Raw genomic sequence first — 22,563 nt, forward strand, 5'->3', positions numbered from 1 at the left:
GTGGTCCCGAACACCCGCGTCCGCCCGAGGGGCCGCGCCGCGCGAGGGGCACTGCCCCTTTAAGGTTGGCCACGCCCTCTTGGTGACGTTCCCAACAGCGGTTTTTTTAAAGACACCTGGTCTGGCCTGGCGCCTTACCCCGCCCAGGCTGCCTCGTTGGTCCATCTCTCGCCCCGCCCATCCCAGTCGTCTCCTCCTCCGTTGGCACGTTACCTCTCCGTTCGCTCCGCCCTTCCCGGTCTCCTCCTTTCCCATTGGTGCCTTTCCCCTTTCTCTCGTCCTCTCCTCCCTCATTGGCCGCCGCCGTCCGCTGCGTGCCGGCCTCTGCCTTCCCATTGGTACTCCTCATCAGTCCCTGCCCTCCCATTCGTCACCTCCTCCGCGGTCCCTGTTTCTGCCCTTCCATTGGCCAGCTCCTCAGACGTTCTTGCCCCTCCATTGGTCACCTCCTCAGCTGTCCCCGCCCCTGCCCTCCTATTGGCCGCCGGCCCCACCGCCCGCCCCCTCCCTCAGGTCTCCGGTGCGGGTGCGGCGGCGGCTGGGCCCTGCGTGTGGCCGCGCGTCTCTCCCCATGGCCGGGCGGCTCGTGCTGTGGCTGCTGCTCGGGCTGGGCCCGGCGGGCGGCGCCCACATCAAGAAGGCGGAGGCGGCGGCGGGCGAGGCCCCGGCCCCGGGCTACCTGCGGGCGGCCGAGCTGGGCGCGGCGCTGCGGGCGCTGGCCGAGGGGGCCCCGCCGGGCCTGGCCCGGCTCTTCAGCATCGGGCAGTCGGGGGAGGGGCGGCCGCTGTGGGTGCTGCGCCTGACGGCCGGGCTGGAGCCCGCGCGGCCGGGGGCGGGCCCGGGCGGGGCCCCGATCCCCGGCCGCCCGCAGGTCAAGCTGGTGGGGAACATGCACGGCGACGAGCCGCTGGGCCGGCCGCTGCTGCTGCGCCTGGCCCGGGAGCTGGTGTCGGGCTGGGCCCGCGGGGACGCCCGGGCCGGCCGCCTCCTCAACGCCACCGACCTCTACCTGCTGCCCAGCCTCAACCCCGACGGCTTCGAGCGGGCCCGCGAGGGCGACTGCGGCGGGACGGCCCCGGGCGGCCGGGAGAACAGCCGCGGCCAGGACCTGAACCGCAGCTTCCCCGACCAGTTCGCGTCGGCCCCGCCCGACCTGGAGCCCGTGCCCGAGGTGCGGGCCCTGATCGCCTGGATGCAGCGCAACAAGTGAGTGGGGGGGAGCCCCGGGGCGGGCTGAAGGTGCTTTGTCTGTATGTGAAATTTTGGCCTGGCTGAGGAGGGGTCTGGGCCCAAGGGGCGAGGACCTCCGGCTCACAGCCCGTGGGTCCTGCCTGGGCTTTGGGAGGGGCTGCATGGGGATAACTGTGGGGAGAGAGGTTGATGTTGGGGTGGGGGCTGGAAGTAGGTAGTGGCGCTAATGGACAAGGCATTGTAATACATTTTCCTTACCCTGAAGTCTCCTGTGATTCTGTCTGCATTGTACCAGCCCCCTCTAGCTCCCTTTGTGCTGTCGTCCGAGGCTGCTGGGACATCTAGCTACTGGGCTCTGACTTCTTATGTGCTGCCTTGTGCAGCAGACCTGTTATGAATGGAACAGTGGGGCATTTTATTGTTTAACTACACAAAGGCCCACGTGCACCTGGCAGAGAAACCATGTTGGTTTCTTTACAGACAACTGCACTTAAGGGACCGCCAGCAATGTGTTTTTCCTGGCTAATCCAAACAGGCCAACAGTAACTTAAACTATTCATGTTGACGTCTCCTTTTTCACAGCAAGCTAAATGAGTGCTCAGTTAACAGGTAAACTTATTTTCAGGATGTGCTTCATTCACCTTAAGACCGTTGGTGACCTTTGCTTTTGGTCCTGTGTTGTTAACTCTCCTCGTGATTAACTGTCTGATCTTTAGCAGCATGAACCAAACGTGTTGCTTAATACCTACAGGTGCTCAAATACTGAGGTCTGGTATGAACTGTGGCAGGCAGAGTGTCCACCTTTCCTCCACCATAATAAATTTTCCCTGTATTATTTCTTGCTGTTGTTGCATAGAGAATTCTTGCTAAATGTTTCTAGATGTAGGTCTTGATCCTGCAAATGTTTATGCATGTCAGTAGTTCTGTTGAGTGTTTGTGGGCCTAGAATAGTGCATTAGCCTTTTGGCTCCTGATTTGGAGCAAAGGAAGGGAAATGCACCAATAAGCTTATTTGTCTGGAGTAGTGCTGCCTGTGAGGGGGGATAGCTAGCTAAATTGGGTTATGAAAGTCCAGTTCTGTCTTTTCTGGGACTGTCTCATTTGCTATGAGTTTCCTGAATGAATTTGTAAAAGAAAATAATGATTAGATTGTGTAGGATTCTGTTACCTTTTTGAAGATAAATCTGAAGAGAATTACAGAATCGGTACCGTGGAACATGTAATGCCGTTGCATAAGGTGTGTGGAACAGGAGTGCACAGGTTTTTGTTGCGAGTCTCTGGAAAATGAGCATGACAGCTATGTATTTGCTAATGAGAAATACATTCTGATCAGGCATGATTTGATAGACCGAAACAAATTCTATACATTTTCAAAGTCCGAGAGAGAGAGAAATTAAGGTCTGATTGACCACTTCACCATAATAAAGGACTCTTGAAAAAACCTCTGTTAGTACTCCTTGGTTATTTTGGCTAAGCTGGTCAGCAGAAACACAATAGCAACTGTGATAAGCATCAGCATGTAACATTTACATAAGGGAGTGCGGAAACTCAAGTTTTTCTCCCTAGTTTTTGTTAAATTTTAACAGACTTCATGTGTCGGGATCAGGAGGTGCCAGTAAAGATCCAGTATTATAGCTGTAAGAGGAGTTAGTGGTCGAGTTGTTGATTCAACCCTGTTCCTCAGGATTCTTGATTGCATTGTCCACACTTGCTTACTGGCTGAACTTTACTGTCAGCGCTGGTGTATTGATGTGCTGCAGCACAAAATGAAACTAAGCCCCAAATTTGCTCTGGCTCAAAATTATCTAGTGGGGAAAATCCTCTGGGTTTCAAACAGTAGTAGTTTAAAAATAAATTTTAAAGTGTATTTTGGCAACCACTGCTGACAAAAAAGCTACTTTGTCAGATCTGTGCAGGAAAAATACAACACATGATGATCTCCTCTGGCTCGCGGCTGTAACGATACTGTGCTAACTTCATCACTCATACAAAAATTAGTCAGTAAACAAAACCATTTGTTTAAAGATTCCTAATGGATGTAATGTTCCCTGTCTTATTAGATGAGTCACCTCATCTGATTTCAGAGGAACAGCCGTGTTAGTCTGTATTCGCAAAAAGAAAAGGAGTTCTTGTGGCACCTTAGAGACTAACCAATTTATTTGAGCATGAGCTTTCGTGAGCTACAGCTCACTTCATCAGATGTATACCGTGGAAACTGCAGCAGACTTTATATACACACAGAGAATATGAAACAATACCTCCTCCCACCCCACTGTCCTGCTGGTAATAGCTTTATCCTTGCTTGCATCCTTTAGCTTGTTTTTTTTTAAAAAAAAGCCAAGGCTTTGGTCATGTCAACTCTGCTTAATAACCCAAATACACGTAGGCTGAATGGCAAGGGAACAAGCTGAAGCTTTTCTACAATATTATATCAAATGAGAACAAAGCTTCTTAAAAATGCAGGGGCACTTAGAGTATCAGATGTATTGAGACCTTTGCAGCTGCCTGTGACGAGGCCAGGGGTCTCAAACTCAAATGACCACGAGGGCCACATGAGGACTAGTACATTGGCCCGAGGGCTGCACCACTGACCCCCCCCCACCTGCTGCCCTGGCCCACCCCCACTCCACCCCTTCCACGAGGCCCCGCCCCGTCCCACCTCTTCCCACCCCTTCCCTGCCCCCATTCCAACCCCTTCTACAGAAATCCCCACCCCAACTCTGCCCCCTCCCAGCCCCCTGGGGGTGCAGGGGGCTCAGGGCAGGGGGTTGGGTGCAGGAGGGGTGCGGGGTGCATCAGGGGGCTCAGGGCAGGGGGTCGGGATGCCAGCTGAGGGCAGGGGGTCAGGGTGCAGGAGGGGTTGGGGGGGGCGGGTCCAGCCTGGCACGCACCGGGGGCAGGGCAGGCTCCCTGCCTGCCTGCTCTACCCCTGTGCTGCTCTGGGAAGTGGCCAGGACTTGGGGGAGGGGGAGAGGCACAAGGGTCTGTGTGTTGTCCTGGCTGTGCCTCCAGGTATCTCCCCCGAAGCTCCCATTGGCCGGGAACGGGAACTGCGGCCGATGGGAGCTTCAGGGGAGATACCTAGAGGAGCGGCCAGGGCAACACACAGATGCTGGGGAGTGCGGGGAGCTGGCAGGCTGCAGAAAATAACCCCGCGGGCCGTGTGTTTGAGACCCCTGGACTAGGCTAAGGGACAATGAGACATGGGGCCTGCTGTGCTTTTAAGCTTTCAGACTTGCCTTAGAATTTGACACTGGTATTTACCTGACCGTTCCTTACTGCAACACAAGCCTCTTAATTGTGCAAGTAAACCCTGGAATACATCTCAACTCAAACCTTCTTCAAAGCTTTAAAAAAGCTGTCTGTATCTGATGTCCATGTGGACAGCTAAATCGCAGTTGCCTGTGATGATTTGCTTGACTCTGCATTTTTGTGTCTTGGGGGGGGGGACAAGAAATGTGTTGCATCTCCTGTAACACTAGATGTTACACTCAGTTGAGAGTCTCAGTTTAAATTGAATGGAGCCCTGAGGTTATATTGCAAAATTCTTTTGGCTTCTCAGATGCCATCCCATTCAGGTTCTGTTCAGAACCTTTTTACAGGGCTGTCTGTTGCTGAACTTTGCATGAGGAGCTGAATTTTTTTCAGTATAAGTGGACGTGCTCAAAGTTCCTATCAGAGCAAGATACACAATGGTCTAATGGCTGCTTTTTGTAAGCTGTAAAGACAGTAGCTGCCATGGTGATGCATCAATGCCTAGGCAGCTGAAGAGAGGGAAGCCTTTTCTTTCAGCATCTTGAGAATATCAATGTGCATGTTGCTTTGAAGTAATCCTGCTTTGAATGTTGCCTCATTTGCCATTCTAGCAACAGACTGCAGTCCTGAGAGTCTGAGCTGAACCTCAAAGGAAGCTGCTGGTATGACAAACCACAAGCTAGGAGTAAATAAACTCCTTTTCAGATTAACAACATTCTCTTTCCCCCACCCCATTGGTTTCTGTAAAACAAAATAGAATATTTCAAAGCAAAGTGTGCCTGTGTGAACATGACTTAGAGAAGCTGGGACACCTTAGCCCAGCAAGAGCACTTGCTAACCAAAGCCTTAAGAACATGTGAATTGCCAAGCTAGATTGGACCTGAGATCCATTTAGTTCCCTATCCTGTCTCTGACAAAGGCCACCCCCAGATACTGTTGGAGCCTATCTAGTATAGGCTGAGTATGTGTCTCAGATATAGCATAGCCTTGATACAATTAGCAAAGCTCTAATAAGTCTTCTCGCTATGCAGCGCTAATTGGATACAGAGCTGTTCACTTACTGTCCCAAAAAGCCATGCAGTTTGAAAGAGCTGTGACTTTCCTTCCCAGGAGTGTGGATTTCAGAATGTCCTCATTGAAGTTCTTTGGGCCAGAAGGAGCTATATTAATCCGGGTGGCGGGTTCTGGCAGTTACCTCTGCCCTAGTGTGCTCTGTCTAATAAGCGTGTTTTTTGTTGTTGTGGTTTTTTTTTTTGAAAACCAGGTTTGTGCTCTCTGGGAACCTGCACGGGGGCTCTGTGGTTGCGAGCTATCCCTATGATGACTCTCCCATGCACCAGTCCAGAGGAATCTATAGCAAATCAGCTGATGATGAAGTGTTTAAATACCTGGCAAAAGCCTACGCTTCTAATCACCCGATAATGAAAACTGGCATCCCAAACTGCCCGGGGGAGCAATTTGAGACATTCAAGGATGGCATCACTAATGGAGCTCATTGGTATGATGTAGAAGGTGAGTTATTTCAGTATATTGCGTAGCAGGGTTCTACAGCTCTTAGTCTGGATCCCATCTTGATGGCACGTGTCACCTCCCCTCTCCTTCTGTTTTCATGGGCCATCTTAGTTCCCATTAGCTGTCAAAACATCTGTGGCAACTGCTGCAGTTGAAAAGTAATGGTAAGAAAGGAATATATTTTTAGCTTTTAATGCAACTGTAAACAAAGCAAAATGGTGCCATGGGTCACGTGCAAGTGCTCGGTGGATCACAATTTGGGAACCTGGTATAGACGGTTAAAGTCTATTATGTGTTTTCAAATATGCTTAGGGTAACTGTACAGCCAGCTCCCATCATTTATAGTGGGGAACCGGGCATACAAACTCCTTGAGTTTATTTGAAAATCCCCACTTAAACTGTCTAGGGGTGGAAACCATTAATTAGTAGATCACTAGTCATTGGTCTGAACAAAGTTATTTGTATGGTCAGTGCAATTCACGGTCTGATTCTCTTTAGTCTCTTATGTTCCATTGAACGTTCTCTTCAGTGAAGTCTGGGATGTCTGATAATGGGTGGTCTTACTGCACTGGTAACTTAGAGACACTTTGGTTCTGATGTTTTAAACAGCCCATTTCTTAACCTCAGCTTAGCTTAACTTCCCCATGCCCTCTTCTTTGGAGGGGAAATGGCATGACTCAGCCATATTGAAGAGTAACTGCTCTCATTGATGGGTACTTGTCTCCCACAAATTATCATACCAGTCCTACCGACATGTGATGGCATGTTATTTCTGAAAAGTCCCATGTGCTAGTAGAAATATTAATCATTACTACTACATCCTGAGTTTGCTCTCGTCTTAGCTCCCGGCAGAGGCTATTATGTAAACATAGACTTGCCAGAAAGGGTGGGGTTTCTTATCATGGAGGACAAAATAGAAATGTGGCGCGAGTGTAGCACAGTTCTGTAACCAGCTACACTCCAGTCTTTCCCCACTCTGAAGCTGAGGGGGCTATGGAGTGAGCTGTAAGTAAGTGGCAGAATTAGAAAGCCCTAGTGAAGGCTTGACATTTTATTGAGCAGTAATTCCTAAAAGATGTTTATCTGAAGTCTGGGTTTAGGAGCTGAATGACTCGTGTGTAAACCTCATGTTCACACTTCTTGGGACAGAATTCAAATACTGGCCTGTAGCACCAATATGCTTGTAGAGGGGGGAAAAAAGGTCTAGAGCTATTTCCACATTATAGCTGATTCATTGCTGGGGATTTCACTGTCCAAATAGTTTTATGGTGTTTTCTTAATAGCTGCTTCCTGCTCCTGTCTGCTGAGCACACCTAAGTGGGACAGGCTGTATGTTTCCTGGCTCAACAAGGTTCATTGTGTTTGTACAGGGAATCAGAACAAGAGAAGGATTGCGGAAGGAACCTCATGATTCTGCTTTAGATAGAACCAGGATATCCTGGCGCTACCTTACTCTATTGGCAGTTGTATAAACCATCTAAGCCAGTCAGCAGGAATGTTTTCAGACCTTGTCATGAACAAATTGATCCATAGCTAAACATTTTGTGTGTCTGAAATAAGTTTGCTGTGGAGGAACATCTACTGTTGGTGTTCTCAACCTCCATGTCCTCCTAATCCTGAGGTTTGGTGGCAGTAGTGGGTAAGCACTTGCAGACAGCCTTGTAACTTCGAAGTCTGATCCTGGCTCTCTGGTGTACAACTAGCCAAGCGCAAACGCCAGGATTTATAAGCATGTTCTTGATGGCTTCTGCATCAGCATCCTGGGCCTTTTAAGTAACCGCTGCCTCAGACCCTGGCTGAAGAGGTTTGTATACGTGCGCCTCACTGAGGCAGTGACAGAAGGAAGGCATGAGCGTCAGTGGGGTTTGAAATCTGTCGAGTACAGAGACTTCTAGAGGTTTCCAGCTTCACTGTGAAAACAAGCCCCTCGGCAATGGGGAACCGTAAACTCCAATTCAGGTATTCTCCAGCCCTGCAGACTTGCTTTTACATGACTTAGAGGCAGTGACTGTGGGGGAAATTAAGCAAAATAGAATTCACAGCACACACAAGAAGGCTTGGCTAGTGACTTGTAAACCTTGTGTTTGCACCAACCCCTAGACTTGGCAATCCAGGAGCCTTTAAATGCACATGTGCTGTTTGTCTCATTGTTTGAGTCCTAGTAATTGCTATTTAAAGGTGCCATGCACACGTGGTGCTTTTGCAACCAATAAAGTCAGTTATAATATCAGGGCAGGGACTGAGACGTGACCCAAAGAGGCTGAGAGATGGGAAGGGAATATGGGAGCTTGAGGCTTCCAGCAAGGACTGATTGTGATGATGTGTACAGTTGGTGGGTTCCTTCTGATTTTCAATGCATTAACATTTATGGGTGGTGTTGGATGAAGGGCAGGCAGAGGGGAGGGAAGCCAGCTGTGTGCAGCATTTACTGAAATTGCCCAGAATACAAATATTAAAGGTCATCTGACTCTTCAGCTCTGTGCCAGGGATCTCCGAGGCTCATACTGGGCTCTGGAGCTACTTGTTAATGTGTTCAGAATTTAGAAGTGCTATGAAGTGAAGACACTCGGATTCTGGTACCCCTTGGGGAGGATTATGGGTAAATTTTCCAAAGTGGGCCTTATTCTAATCTCCGCTAATGTGCAGTACCTGCAGCAGGACTGCTAAAGGTTTGTGACCATGTGTATGCTACAGCCTGCAGATTAAAATGTGCCAGGGAAGAGGCCAGGTTTTAAATGACTCAGAGCCCATGTGAGGGGCAAGGGGAGGAAGGGACATAATTTTTCAACAGGCACATTTTTTCCTGCTGTATCTTATCTTGTGTAATCAAACATGCCGGAAGGTAGACTGCTGTGGGATTCATTGCCCTGGACTTGGAGTCACTGGTCAAAGCTTGGGCTGTGGCCAGATCCTGTTGGCCCTCATTTCTGAGTTTGCAAACAAGTGTGTGTGTGGGTGTATGTGGTGTTGAACTAAGGTGGCATGTGCAGGGCCATAGGAGTAATCCTGAAGGTCAAGTATCCATAGCAAATGTAGTCCTCCGAGCCACTGCTGAACTTTGCTTCTGCTCTCCAACTCCTTAGATTAGCACAGGCTCAGACTTGGAGACATGTTGAGACTATCTCTGTTCCATGCTCAGGTACTCTTCTGTTTTTTAACTCCCCTGCACACAGCATAGTTCTTCTTAATCTCAGCTGGGTGGCTGGTGGGGCAGTGGAATTGTCACATGGAGCATTCTGTAGCTCAGTGTTGGACTGGGAGCACTGGGGAGTTGGTGTGCTGTTACTGGAGATGGGATCCCTTGGCGTCTCTCGGGTTTAAAAAGGGAAATGACGTAATAGCCCTTTTGGAAATTCTTATATTTGAGATGTGCATGCTTGCTGTGTTAAAATAATAATATAGAGTCTGACTCATGAGGAGCCATGTTAATTGAGTGGATTCACATGCATGTGTTTCACTCTGTAGATGTTTTTGGTGACACTTATCTTTCCATCTACAGCATGGAGTAGAGTCGAAGAATTATTTCTCATGTCTGGCTTACAACGCTCCTGCTAGTATATCGCAGAATGATGGTCGCTTCTCTCTTCTTCCCCCCCCCCCCCTTTCTGGGGCAACAGCGTTGCTCTGACTCATTTAGGTTGTGATCCACTATGACCCCCAGATCCCTTTCCACAGTACTCCTTCCTTGGCAGTCATTTTCCATTTTGTATGTGTGCCACTGATTGTTCCTTCCTAAGTGGAATACTTTGCATTTGTCCTTATTGAATTTCATTCTGTTTACTGCAGACCCCTTCTCTCATTTGTCCAGATCGTTTTGAATGATAATCCTATCGTCCAAAGCACTTGCAACCCCTCCCATCTTGGTATCGTCTGCAAACTTTATAAGTGTACTCTCTATGCCATTATCTAAATAAGTGATGAAGATATTGGCCAGAACTGGACCCAGAACTGATCCCTGCGGGACCCCACTCATTATGTCCTTCCAGCGTGACTGATAACTACTCTCTGGGAAACAGTTTTCCAGCCAGTTATGCAGCCACCTAATAGGAGCTCCATCTAGGTTGCATTTCCCTTGTTTGTTTATGAGAAGGTCATGTGAGACTGTATCAAAAGCCTTACTAAAGTCAAGATATACCTCGTCTACCACTCCCCCCCCTCCCCCCTTTGGTTTGACAGGATTTGTTCTTGGCAAATCTGTGTTGACTGTTACTTATCACCTCTGTATCTTCTAGGTTTCAGAGGAACAGCCGTGTTAGTCTGTATTCGCAAAAAGAAAAGGAGTACTTGTGGCACCTTAGAGACTAACGAATTTATTTGAGCATGAGCTTTCGTGAGCTACAGCTGATGAAGTGAGCTGTAGCTCACGAAAGCTCATGCTCAAATAAATTCGTTAGTCTCTAAGGTGCCACAAGTACTCCTTTTCTTTCTGTATCTTCTAGGTGTTTTGCAAATTGATTGCTTGATTATTTGCTTCTTTATCTCTCTGGTTACTGAAGTTAAGCTGAGGATGTGATGTGGTCCCCATCCCTTTACCCAAGATCGAGAGGCAAGTTCAGCCTTCAAAGCCTCTTTCACCTCCTGAAGTCCCTTCATCTAAGGGAATATGCTCTTGCGCAGTGTGAGGTTCTGTAGCTAATGCCTAGCAGCTGGAATTCTCTCCCCACCCCACCCCACCCTGCCCGCCCGTTTTGATTGCTGACTAATCGATCAAAACATTCCTCTGCCTGCTTGGTGTTGCTGCCAACAGCGCTCAGCCTGAGGTGGGAGTGAGCAATTGGTTCTCTGATCAGAAGGAAGTGACTTGCATCTCTGTTTAATCACCCTTTATCTTATTCTGTGCCATCTGTGCCCTGCAAAGCAAAAGGGACAGTTTGTTCTTCATGGGAAGAGGACATACTCATTATGGCATCCTTAGGGGCATATGGTACAGCTTCTTAGGCTAAATATATTGGCCCAGCAAGCTTTCCAGTGACTTTAGATTTTGCTAAAGAGGCTGGACTGAAGGGTTTTCCTCCTTGCAGACAGAATACGTTGATGGTATTCATAATACTAGTAGGCTAGTCCATGGCTCAATTCCCACAGCCACCCACCTGTTGTGTAGTTTGGCAGGGGATGGGAATAAGAGCACAGTGGCATGTGTGCACAGATTTTGGAAGGAGGGGGGTTGAGTTCTGCAGTGCTTGTGCTTATCCCCTTATCACAGCAGGTCTGCTGGTGGGATTCTTGCCTGAGGTGGAGGCCGGGACACTTAAGGAGATGAGCACTCAACAGGTCTCTTCTCTGCGCCAAGGCTAGCCAGAACCTGTTCTTTCCTGGGTCTCATCCTATCATTTGGGTACTGAGGAGCTATTAACCCACTTTAAGTGCCACACTCATCCTGGGGCGGTGCTGGTGGCAGCTGGGTGCCAGGCCTGGCAGGGGGGTCAGCTCTCCTGCTGCTGACAGGACCAGGGAAACGTGAGTGTGTGTGTGTGTGTGTGGGGGGGAACCGCTGGTCCAACTCCTCAGACAGCCCTGCAGCAACTTCTCAGACCACAACTAAGTGCTTCCAGTTCCTCTAGCAAGAGCAAGGAACACTGGTTCATTTTCCTGTTTGCATTCCACTGTGGTGCAAAGGGGAGGTGCCCCTGCTCAGCTGCGACTCCTGACATGCAATTGACACAGTAAGGAATGGAGTTCTCAGAAACTACCCTTAAATCCCAGACGTTGGCCCTTCTTCCCTAGCCCCTGCACTCCCTCCCTGTGGCCCTAGCCCCCTCCACCACCCATACCCTCTAGGCTGTTACTTCCACAGCTGCATCCACAGCCAGCCCTGCCCACCTGCTGCTACAGTCCTAGTGCTGGCGAGAGCATGGATTTCGTAGTGGTGTTTGGGTTCTGCCCGTGTTTTCGTTAACACGGATTTCATAGAGCCCTAATTATCCCAAAACAGATTAAACCAGCTCCACAGAATGAAAGTACGTTCTGTCTTAATTTCTGACACTTGTTGCTTTGTTCTTTGTGCTCTGCTGTGTGGTGTCGTCTGACACCCCTAGTCACAGATGTCTTTTAAATGCTTGGCGAAGCAATGCTCGGGCTCTCTGCAAACCTCTGAATCCTTTGTGGAGCTGTGTGTTTTTCTGCATGTGATTCTCAGTTCCCTACACTGCAGATGTAACCTGTCTGCTTTGGTAAAGGGCTGTGTGAATGTGTAGCTAACACAATTAAAATTCCATAGCATGCAGTGGACTGCTTTGTGAGTCAGTTTTGCAAGAAGTGATGTGTTTAAGACCTACTTTAGTCTGCCGCTCTATTTTGGTTGAGCATTTGTCTCAAACTCCCATGAATGGCAGATGAAGCACTGGGTACGCTTTTTATGTCTTGATGTCTCAAATTCATAACTTCCTGCTATGAACAGATGGTTAACAACTGGCCAAGCATTGTTTTACTCCACATGGCATTTGCTCAAGGAAGCAGACTGCTGTGGGTGGCTTCTGAGCCTGAAGGTAGATGATCAACGCTGACCTTCTTTACTTTATTTTTCCTTCTTCTAAGAGCTGATGTCTGAGTCGCTCTTAAAAAACAAACAGCTGAACCCTTCAACGAAGATCTATATAATTCTTCCAGGTCTGTCTGCCCAGCTGGAGAAGCACCACGCGGTTCACTTGTTTCTGTTGAGTTTCAGGCTTGGGTTCTCATAACAGGGCTGCTGTAGTTCTGTTAACGCTGCGGCAGAATGTTAACTCGTTACATTTCCATTTGCTTAAATAAGAGACTTCTGGAAATATTTCCATATTGGTCTCCTCTTGTGAAAGCTCTTATTAACCATCTAAACTTTGGGTCATCTTTGATCTGACAATGGTCCTTCAAGGCATGTAACTTTTCCCCTCGTCTTATCCTGCTGTAAGAGCTCATCTCGGTGTTGTGAGGATTAATTAGCATGGTGTCTATGCTCTTGGCTCTATAACAGCTAGGCTAGCTAATGTTTTGTGCTCTACTAAGTAGAGTTAAGTGCTACACTCAGTGGTTTGGTCTGTCGGGGTGGCTTTGAAACCTCTTTCATGGACTTGTCTGGCTGTTTTGTAACATGCTGGTTACTGTTGAAACCTCTCGAGTGCTCAGAGCTGTAACAGTGAGGCGTGACCCTGAAATGCCGGAAGGGCTAGGATCTGTGTGGAACTGCTACAGTGCTTCGTTCCGTCCATATTGTTCAGGATGGAGAGATGAGTTGACTCTCACTGAAGTGTGGCCATAGGAACTTCCAAATATCCCCCCAACAGAAGGGACAGAGGTGCTTATTGGAACTAGGCAGCCTTTCGGACTCTTATCTGAGTGCCTGCGGCTGCCATTGCAAGGCAGGTGGAAGGTTAAAGAGCAAAGGAAAGTTGAGCTGCCTCTAAATCATCTTAAGATCTTAAAACAAACTCAAGCCCATGCCCTTCTTCACTTTTCCAAATCCTCAGGGAGGTTTGGGTGACTTAGCTCTTAGCTAGTAAGCTGTCCCCAAATCCTGCTGGGTATTAAAGAAAGCAGCCTCAATTCCATTACATTTAGTGGGGTAGTGCAATTCTTTGGGCTGGGAGGCTACTAGCATCTAGCGATGACTTGGGTATTGTGCTGCAGTGGGGCTAATGCTGTCACAGCTGACCCCCCCCCCCCCCCAATCAGAATGAAAGTTAGTCTGCCTGTTGCTGTAACTGCTCACCAGTGACTGAAGTGAGGGGTGACTGTGGCTTTGAGAAGGGTGGGAGGAGTGGGAATGGATTAAATGGCAACCTCAGATCAAGGGTATGGGTGAGAACCACATGGCACTTGGGGCAGCTCCTGGCTTTGGTAGCGCTGGGGGATGATTCTGCACCCAGCAGCAGAACATGGTGGGGGTGGCAGTTCTGAAAGCTGCATCAGCGTTTGTTGTTACTACCCAAAACCATTTCGAAAGCTGTTCTCCTGACCGGATACAGAAATAGGGAGCAAGGCAGACCTGCATTCAGCCCTGCGAGCCTCCTCCACAGGTACGTCATAGCTCCATGAGATGCTATTGGTTTGCAAGAGGGCTTCAAGGTGGGAGGTACTTCCTGAGTCTGGCATTTCACCAGCATTCTTCTTTGTGACCAATCTCCTCTCCTTCCCCAGGGGGGATGCAGGATTACAACTATGTTTGGGCTGACTGCTTTGAGATCACTTTGGAGCTGTCCTGCTGCAAGTACCCAATGGCGTCCCAGCTTCAACAGGAATGGGAGTATAACCGGGAATCTCTCCTCACCTTCATTGAGAAGGTAAAACGTGCTCTGTCTTCTCAGGAGGTCAAACGGGGTTGTGCACCAGAGGTACAAGGCCTAGGTGCACCTGACTGGCAGATCAAACCCCAGAGTACGGGGTATGGAGTATTTCTGTGGCCCTATGGCTAATAGCCTAGGTTGCCATGTGGCAGCTATGAATTAACAGAAGTCACCAGCTATAAGGCAGCTTTGCTTCTCTGTGGTCCTGCTGCAGTGCTGTATCGCTGCTGTACACGGCAGGGCCTACGTAGGCAGGGTTGCAAATGTTGACCATTTTTGGTCCCTCTCCATGGGGAAAGCAGGCCTGCCATGGGGAGCCCAAGGGATTTCTGAGTGGTAACATCAGTTTCGTTTCATCCTGGGATTTTTCTAGTGCAGTGGTCCAGCCAAACTTCCCTCTGAATTACAGGCTGGTTGGGCACTTCTGCCCAGCTAACTCTGTTCTAAACTTATCAGCATTGGTGGTGATGGGGGAAGGCTCCATCTGTACCTGGAGTGATTTGCCTTGATCAGTTCCTGTTTGATTTGTTTCCCCAGGTCCACATGGGAGTAAAAGGGTTTGTCAGGGACTCGGTCACTGGGTCTGGCCTGGCAAATGCGACCATTGCTGTTGCTGGCATCGATCATAACATCACGGCAGGCAGATTCGGCGACTACCACAGACTGCTCGTGCCTGGAACCTATAACATCACGGCAGCTGTCGTAGGGTAACGTCTCTGAAGCAGACAGGGTCCTGTACTGCTACACATGCTCATTTTCATGGTCTGTTCATGCTTACGGGGTTTGGCTAGAAGCTGCTACTGTTGATTCTTTCCTGTGATGGTGCCAGGCTGCAGCTCCATGTGCTGACTTGTCCTGCATTTCACACTGAACACTCTCTTGCCCCTGGAGCGCCACCATTTGGGGTGGCACAGTGTGGGTGGGAGGGAGGCAGCATTAAAGCCTATAAAGATAGCATTACCTGATGGGTTAAAGCCCCTTCCCTTAGCTTGCTGCCAAGGCAGTCCCAGAGGGGCCCCTCTTGAGAAGAGTGCTGTAGGCAGGAGCTCGGCCTCTCGTGACTCTCTGGCATGGCTGTCGTCCTCTCCGTTAAGGCAGGGTTTGGACTGATGGCAGTAGGATGTGACCTGACAGCGTGCTGGCTAGTGAATCCCTGGTATCACTTTTAAAGCACCAGCCTTGTTCTGTGTGGTGGTTGGAGGCAGTGCTGGGAAAAGAGACGGCTCCGGTGTAGCTTCCGGTTTCGCTGATCGAATCTCCTGTTGAAAGCAGACTCGTGTCTTTCTCAGCTATGTGCCACTGACTGTAGAGAACGTTGAGGTGGAAGAAGGAGCTGCAACAGGGGTGGACTTCTCCCTCCAACCGACTGTCCTGGTGCCTGTTCCTGCCCCTACGGCGGCTGCCGCCACTCCTGCCCCAGGCTTTGCTGCCAGTGCCACTGCCCCAGCGAAGACAGCGAGCCCGACTTCTCTCCACCAGCCGCTCCAGCCTGAGGACTTTCGCCACCACCACTTCCCGGACATGGAGATCTTCCTGAGGAGGTACGCCAGCGAGTACACCAACATCACACGCCTCTACTCGGTGGGCAAGTCAGTGGAGCAAAGGGAGCTGTATGTGATGGAGATATCGGACAACCCAGGCATCCACGAACCAGGTAACCGGCCAGCCCCATGAGATCCTTCCCTGACCTATTGCCTGCACACCTCCAGAACAGAGCATGCGCCAGGGCCTCTGCCTGGTGGCCTCTCAGGGTATGTCTGTGCTGCCCGCCAGATCAGCGGGCAGCACTCGATCCAGTGGGGGTTGCAACACGTTGACCCCCCAGCGCTCTCTTGTCGGCTCCTGTACTCCACCAGAGTGAGAGGTGCAGGCAGAGTCGACGGGGGAGCGTCAGTGGTCAACTCACCGCGGTGAGTCGATCTAAGTAGGTCAACTTCAGCTTCATTATTCACATAGCTGAAGTTGCGTGACTTGGATCGATTTCCAACCCCCCTGCAGTGTAGACCAGGCCTCAGATGCCTTGGACTGTGGTGGGAGCTGTATGCGCAAACTGGGGAGGGTTGGGGGATGGTGATTCAGTCGTACCCAGACGGATGGATTGTGAGCCCTGCCTGGCAGGGACAAGGTCACCTTGTTTGGAAATAACAACCTAGCACATTGTGGGCAGCAGTGCAATTTCAAGAGAGAGGCATGTGTAGGGAACGCTTGATTAAATGAGGATGCCCTTCCCAGTGGTTCTTTTGCAGCCCGTTGCACTGCTGGGGGAGGCCTTGGCACTGTCATGTCTAGGCTTATTAGTATTTATTCATAGAATCATAGAATATCAGGGTTGGAAGGGACCTCAGGAGGTCATCTAGTCCAACCCCCTGCTCAAAGCAGGACCAATCCCCAGTTTTTGCCCCAGTTCCCTAAATGGCCCCCTCAAGGATTGAACTCACAACCCTGGGTTTAGCAGGCCAATGCTCAAACCACTGAGCTATCCCTCCCGCCTAGAAAGCTTTGCAAGCAGAACTGTTTCCGCCTGCGCTCCTGGGTACGGATGCCGACTGGTGCCCTAGAGTCGTAGTGTGGCTGGCCTTCCCACTCACGTTCCACACGTGGCAGCTATAATACAAGCCAGACATTGCAGACAAGGTAGCCAGACTCAGATGCTCTGCACAGTGCCGCCGGGTGGGTTGCACACTCAACCCAAAGTATGAAACAAACCCGTTGGGTAGAGTTCCTGAGCTTCCCAGGAAAATGGGGAGGGGTCCCCTGTGGGGGCCTTCCTTGGACACTGCCCACTGCATTAGCCCCTCTTAGTGATGCAGAACTCCTGTCTTCCTCATCTGACAGGTTTCAGAGTAGCAGCCGTGTTAGTCTGTATCCACAAAAAGAAAAGGAGGACTTGTGGCACCTTCGAGACTAACCAATTTATTTGAGCATAAGCTTTTGTGAGCTACAGCTCACTTCATGGGATGCATCCTCATCTGAGTCACTCAAAGGGATTCCAGGGGGATCTCAGTCTCTTTGAGCTATGCAAGGAACTTGCCCCTAGAGTGTATCTTCCCATGGAGTTGTCCTGTCCCAGTAGCCAGGCTGATGCCATTTCACTGCAGGAGGTAAACTGGGAGAGTGGTGACAAGGACTGCAAGTGGTTTCAGGGGCCCATCACAAGTGGGCTGGAGGTGCTAGTGTTCACACTGGCTTTACAGTGTGCGGGGTGTCAAAGCACTGCTGTTATAAGGAGAATGCATTAGTTCTGTTGCTGAAATGTCTGTTCTGCCCAGGTGAACCAGAGTTCAAGTACATTGGGAATATGCATGGGAATGAAGTAATAGGCCGAGAACTGCTTCTGAATCTCATTGATTATCTCTGTAAGAACTTTGGAACGGATCCTGAAGTAACAGAGTTGGTCCTTAATACCCGAATCCACATCATGCCCTCCATGAACCCTGATGGCTATGAAAAATCCCAAGAAGGTAGCTCTGCCCTTTACTAAACCGCCTTCATGCATGTAGGTTCAGTAGTGGGCGTTGGGGACTGTCTCAGTCATGGTGAAAGGGCCAGGAGCCTGATTTGTGTTGCACACAACTTTTCCTGTCCCGGACGGGCAGAGAGCTGGCCTGCTACATCTTTGTGGTAGGGTAGATCCACTTGTTCTTGATGTGCAAGGTGCTGTGCTTGAGTTCTAAGTGGCTGAGGTGCCCCTTATGCTTCAGCACAGCTGCAAATTGTCCTGCCTTAGTCCTCTTCTGTTCTTGTAGCTTTCCCAAGGCAAATCTTTAAACAAAGAAACCCAGTATTGTCTAGGCACAACTCGAGTGTGCAGCCTGTTTTGTAACATCTGTGCTAGGAGCCGGGCATTCTGAAAAGTGCTTTTCCAAGGATCATAAAATACAGAACCTTATCATGAGGTTAGGATGGGTAAAGCAGCTGTGTGTGTGAGCTCTCTAAAGTTCGTAACTTTGCAGATTGGCAGGGCAAAGCCAGTTCCTCAAATAGTAGTTGGTCTTTACTTGGTTAAACTCCGATAGGCTGCAGTGAAGCTAGTTTTGAGATGTAAGCGCTGGGTTTTTTCTCTGACATCAGTCCATCTAGATTATTCCCCAGTTTAAACTGCACATGTCATCTCTCTGTGTACTGACTAATAAAATCAGAAACCTGGTGAGTGCAGAGGACAAAGGCTCATAATGGTGACCACTCCACGCGGCAGCCACCTCCCAGAGATATGCATGCAGGACGTGGGCTCCCTACTTGGGGGAATAGATTGTGGGGGGGCAGGAAGCTGCAGGAAGCCAGCCCATTAGTATATCTCCTCAACTCCAGTGGGCTGGTGGAGAACGGAGTATTCTGGGTAAGGAACAGATGCATTGCTGTCTGTCGAAAGCAACCCCTTTTCCCCTTGCTTTGAGGTATACTGGTGATGGGTCTGTGCTGCTGGGGATGTAGGGGGATGCAGGCTGAATGTATTGTTTGTTGCTCAGGAGACAGAAGCAGCACAGTTGGCAGAAACAATAGTAACAACTATGACCTGAACCGAAACTTCCCAGACCAGTTCCTCCCAACGACCGACCCGCTGCAGCCAGAGACTCTCGCTGTCATGAACTGGCTCAGGGACTTTCCGTTCGTGCTCTCGGCAAACTTGCATGGAGGTATGTAGACAAAACTTACCTTGTGGGAGAAGGGGGTCACTGTGCTCCATTGTGGAGGCTGAGTAACACTGGGGGGCTTCTGCTCTGTGTCTAGGAGCAGCAGCAGCAGAAGTTTCTCTGTCTGGCCTGGCCTAAGGAATTGGCTTCCGTTGGCCATTAGCCAGGCTCTTCCCTAAATAGAGCAGTAGCGCATTAAGAAGGGGCCACTGGCAGAAGGTTACAGCCACTCACCCCTGGGGGGGACAGTTTATCTGGTCATCTTGAGGGGAAACTGTTACATTTGTTCAGAATCTGAACGATGAGGCACCCAGACCTCCTAGTGCCGAGGGCGGTAAGAGCACCAATAAATGAGCCACATTAAAGTCTCCATGGAATTAACTTCTGGGTGGTTCAGTGTTCTTCATCTTCAGTACATCTGCGGTGCCAGGCACTCAAATGGGCTGGATGTAGGGTGACCAGATAGCAACTGTGGAAAAACGGGACAGGGGTGGAGGGGTAATAGGTGCCTATATAAGAAAAAGTCCCAAAAAACAGGACTGTCCCTATAAAAGCGGGACATTTGGTCACCCTAGCTGGATGTCTGGTTTATGTATAAAATGAAGGGACCGAGAGGGAACTACTTGGCATCATTACCTCGCTGCATGGCTAAGCGGCTAGGTTCTCGATAATTTAATCAGTTGCCTCTTGGAGTGATGCTAAGTTAATAGTCACTGCACGCTAGCTTGTTCCCCAGACTTCTTGTGGCTGTAGCTGCTGGCAATGGTGGTTCTGCAAGTACTAATGCACTGAATTCTTCAGTGCATTGATAAGTTGATCCAGACCTGCCCACAGTGTCGGGGATTTGTCCACCGGCACTGACATCAGGTGTCCCATCGTGCTCTTAATGCAACTTTGTAAGAATCTGTTTAGTTTATTCAAGACTTTACTTGTGCACAAATGTTCGTAACAAGAAGCCTTCCTAAGGGGTGAAGGGATGCAATATTCAGAACTGCTGCTGGTCAAGGATACCACGGACCCAAATTCCACTCCTTCTGTAAACCTCCTTGACTCTTGCTTTCCCATCTCATTCAAAAATTATCCCCATGATCTGTGCCCAGCTTTCTTACGTGCAAGGGCAACATGCTTGGTTGTAGTGCTCCAGTTTCAGAATTGCTGTGACTTTCCTGGGGTAGGCACATTGTGTTAATTGTCTCCTTTATCTGCCTGGCTTAGTACTGCGGCTCACTCCATGCCTTGGCAAATACAGACTTGTTCTCTGGTGTTTTTTGGGAAAGCTTCCTCTACGCTAGGATTTAACGATCCATTATAAAAGCACACTAAGTAAAATCTTGTTTCCCCTGCAGGTTCTTTGGTGGTTAATTACCCTTTTGATGATGATGAGAAAGGAATAGCCATCTACAGTAAATCACCAGACGATGGTGTGTTTCAGCAGCTTGCACTTTCTTATTCCAAGGTAAAGCTATATTTAAAACAAAGCAATTGCACATTATGCTTCAGTAACTCCAAGTGACTGGTTTGCAAAAACTGCTGGAAAAAAACTTGTGTAGGTAATGTTCATGGAGTCTTGCCCTTTAAGTGTAATGTTGCCATCCCTCCCTGGGTTACAGCAGAACCAGTCTTGCGGGCGGCTGTCATTGCAGGAGCTAATTTCCAGCATAATCAGCCTGACAGGTGCTGTAGGAGTAGAATGCTGTCGTCTTATTTGGAAGCCATTAAAAATTGATTATGCAAGACTCTGGGCTGAGGGACTGTAGTACATACTGTAAATGAGCCACAGCGGGAGTCATGGGCATGACCAGACATGGATGGGCTTTCCATGGCTTTAGATAATCAGCACTGGATTAGCAGTAGCTCAGAGAACTGTGCTGTATGTGGCTATATGTATTCATAAATATCGGTCTGTATTTAATGTCTGCTGCCGAGTCCAAGATTCCACGTTAAGTCCATTACATTTTAATATGCAAGTGTCACCACAGTACATGCAAAGTCCAGGGTTCATGTGTGATCACTTCTGTTTTTCAGGAAAATACTCAGATGTACCAGGGCAGCCCTTGTAAGGACATGTACCCCAATGAGTATTTCCCCCATGGCATCACTAATGGGGCTCACTGGTATAATGTTCAAGGTAAAACACCACGTGGGGAAGAAACTGTTCATGGCATTGAGTGCGGTGGATCTCGAGTCTCAAACAGTTTTTCCATATGAATGTATCTGTGGACAAGATTCTGTCTTTAGAATTTCCTATTAATGACCTAGCTCTCTTCCCTGGTGGATCTAGCCCAGAGGGACCTGGGCCCCTTTTATAACCTCTAAGTTGTAGTTGGACAAGTGTAAAATGTTTAGTTCAGGAATAAATCTGTCCTTCCTGCATCTTGACAGTTCTCTGAAGCCTGGGGGAGGTCTCGCCCTGTATATAAACCTCTTCAGTTTTCTGTTACAAGGCAGCATTTTGCTGTTAGAATTTCACCCTATGTGTGTCTGACTTCTCAAAGCTCTACAACTTAACAGCCAGGGTATTTTATGATTGTTGTAAGAAGATTTTGAGGTTCTTAATTATAGTTCTGTTGTTTCTGCCTTAGGTGGGATGCAAGATTGGAACTACGTAAACACAAACTGCTTTGAAGTGACCATTGAGTTAGGCTGTGTGAAATACCCAAATGCTGAAGACTTGCCAAAGTACTGGGAGCAGAACCACCGGTCTCTGCTCCAGTTCATGAAACAGGTGAGATGCTACAGTAACCAGCCAGCAGGGACAGAAATGCTACATAATGCTTTACAGTGCCTCTGAAGTATCCCCTGTAAGTCTGTCCCCATTAGGGGATCCTGAGTGTGTATAACTCTGGGCTCCTCTGCAGATTGGAATAAGCACGGCTGCTTGGCCAGAATGGGAATTGTTGTTGTGTCACCAGGGAAACCATCCTGCTTATCAGAAAAACACAAGATGAGTTGTGAACACAGCAGAAATCGTTCATAAAAGCTTAAGCATGTAATGTATGCCCAGAAGCAGGCTTCAAAACTTTACCTGGGGTATCTCTGCCTTTCAGAAGTCTGGCAGAGGCCCTATGCCGCCATGTCCCTGGGATTTGGAATGGGAGTGCTGTGGAGGCATTTTCAGACGTGATGCTAAATGTAGCAAAGTACTGTACCCCTGTGTCTTGAGTGAAACAGTTGTGCCCCTCAGATGAAACTGACTTCAAACGGGGTATTTACAGGGTACGTTTGGAACTTGGGCCTGGATTTCCTTCACGTCCCGCAGGACTGGAGCTGAAAGGGAATGTACAGCGATTTGCTGCTTGTTGCCGTGACTCCTGGGGTGCATGGACATCACAATGCTAAGTGGTGTAAATGCCCCAGAGACTTGTCACTGAACAATGGTGGTTTTCTGATCCTCTGTCCAGGTTCACCGAGGCGTCAAGGGTTTTGTGCTGGACGCCATAGACGGAAGGGGCATCTCAAATGCTACTATTAGCGTTGCTGACATCAATCACCCTGTCACCACTTATAAGGCTGGAGACTACTGGCGCCTGTTGGTTCTGGGGACTTACAAAATCACAGCCTCTGCCCGAGGGTGAGTGACTGGCACCTTGGACAAAGGACTGATCTCGGACAAACCTTCCCCTAATTCAGCTGTGTTGCTAGCTCCTCTCCCCTGCGGCCAGAAGTGAGTGCTGGGATTTGTGCTTAACGCCCCCTAGGGGCCAGCCAACTAACTC

General features: G+C 49.2%; 1 protein-coding gene across 1 annotated transcript in view; it reads left to right on the plus strand.

The window, feature by feature from the left end:
* Window positions 1-519: 519 nt before the first annotated feature.
* Window positions 520-22,563, plus strand: part of CPD (carboxypeptidase D) — a 34,702-nt gene continuing 12,658 nt past the window's right edge. The window contains exons 1-11 of the mRNA XM_048823817.2: window positions 520-1,206; window positions 5,711-5,958; window positions 14,071-14,213; window positions 14,754-14,923; window positions 15,506-15,870; window positions 17,486-17,677; window positions 18,683-18,850; window positions 20,194-20,303; window positions 20,873-20,975; window positions 21,430-21,572; window positions 22,249-22,418. Coding sequence (XP_048679774.1) covers window positions 572-1,206; window positions 5,711-5,958; window positions 14,071-14,213; window positions 14,754-14,923; window positions 15,506-15,870; window positions 17,486-17,677; window positions 18,683-18,850; window positions 20,194-20,303; window positions 20,873-20,975; window positions 21,430-21,572; window positions 22,249-22,418 — 2,447 coding nt within the window. The 5' untranslated portion in view covers window positions 520-571. The remainder of the gene's footprint in view (window positions 1,207-5,710; window positions 5,959-14,070; window positions 14,214-14,753; window positions 14,924-15,505; window positions 15,871-17,485; window positions 17,678-18,682; window positions 18,851-20,193; window positions 20,304-20,872; window positions 20,976-21,429; window positions 21,573-22,248; window positions 22,419-22,563) is intronic.

The sequence above is a fragment of the Caretta caretta genome, chromosome 17, assembly GCF_965140235.1.
Source record: "Caretta caretta isolate rCarCar2 chromosome 17, rCarCar1.hap1, whole genome shotgun sequence".
NCBI classification, from domain to species: domain Eukaryota; kingdom Metazoa; phylum Chordata; order Testudines; family Cheloniidae; genus Caretta; species Caretta caretta.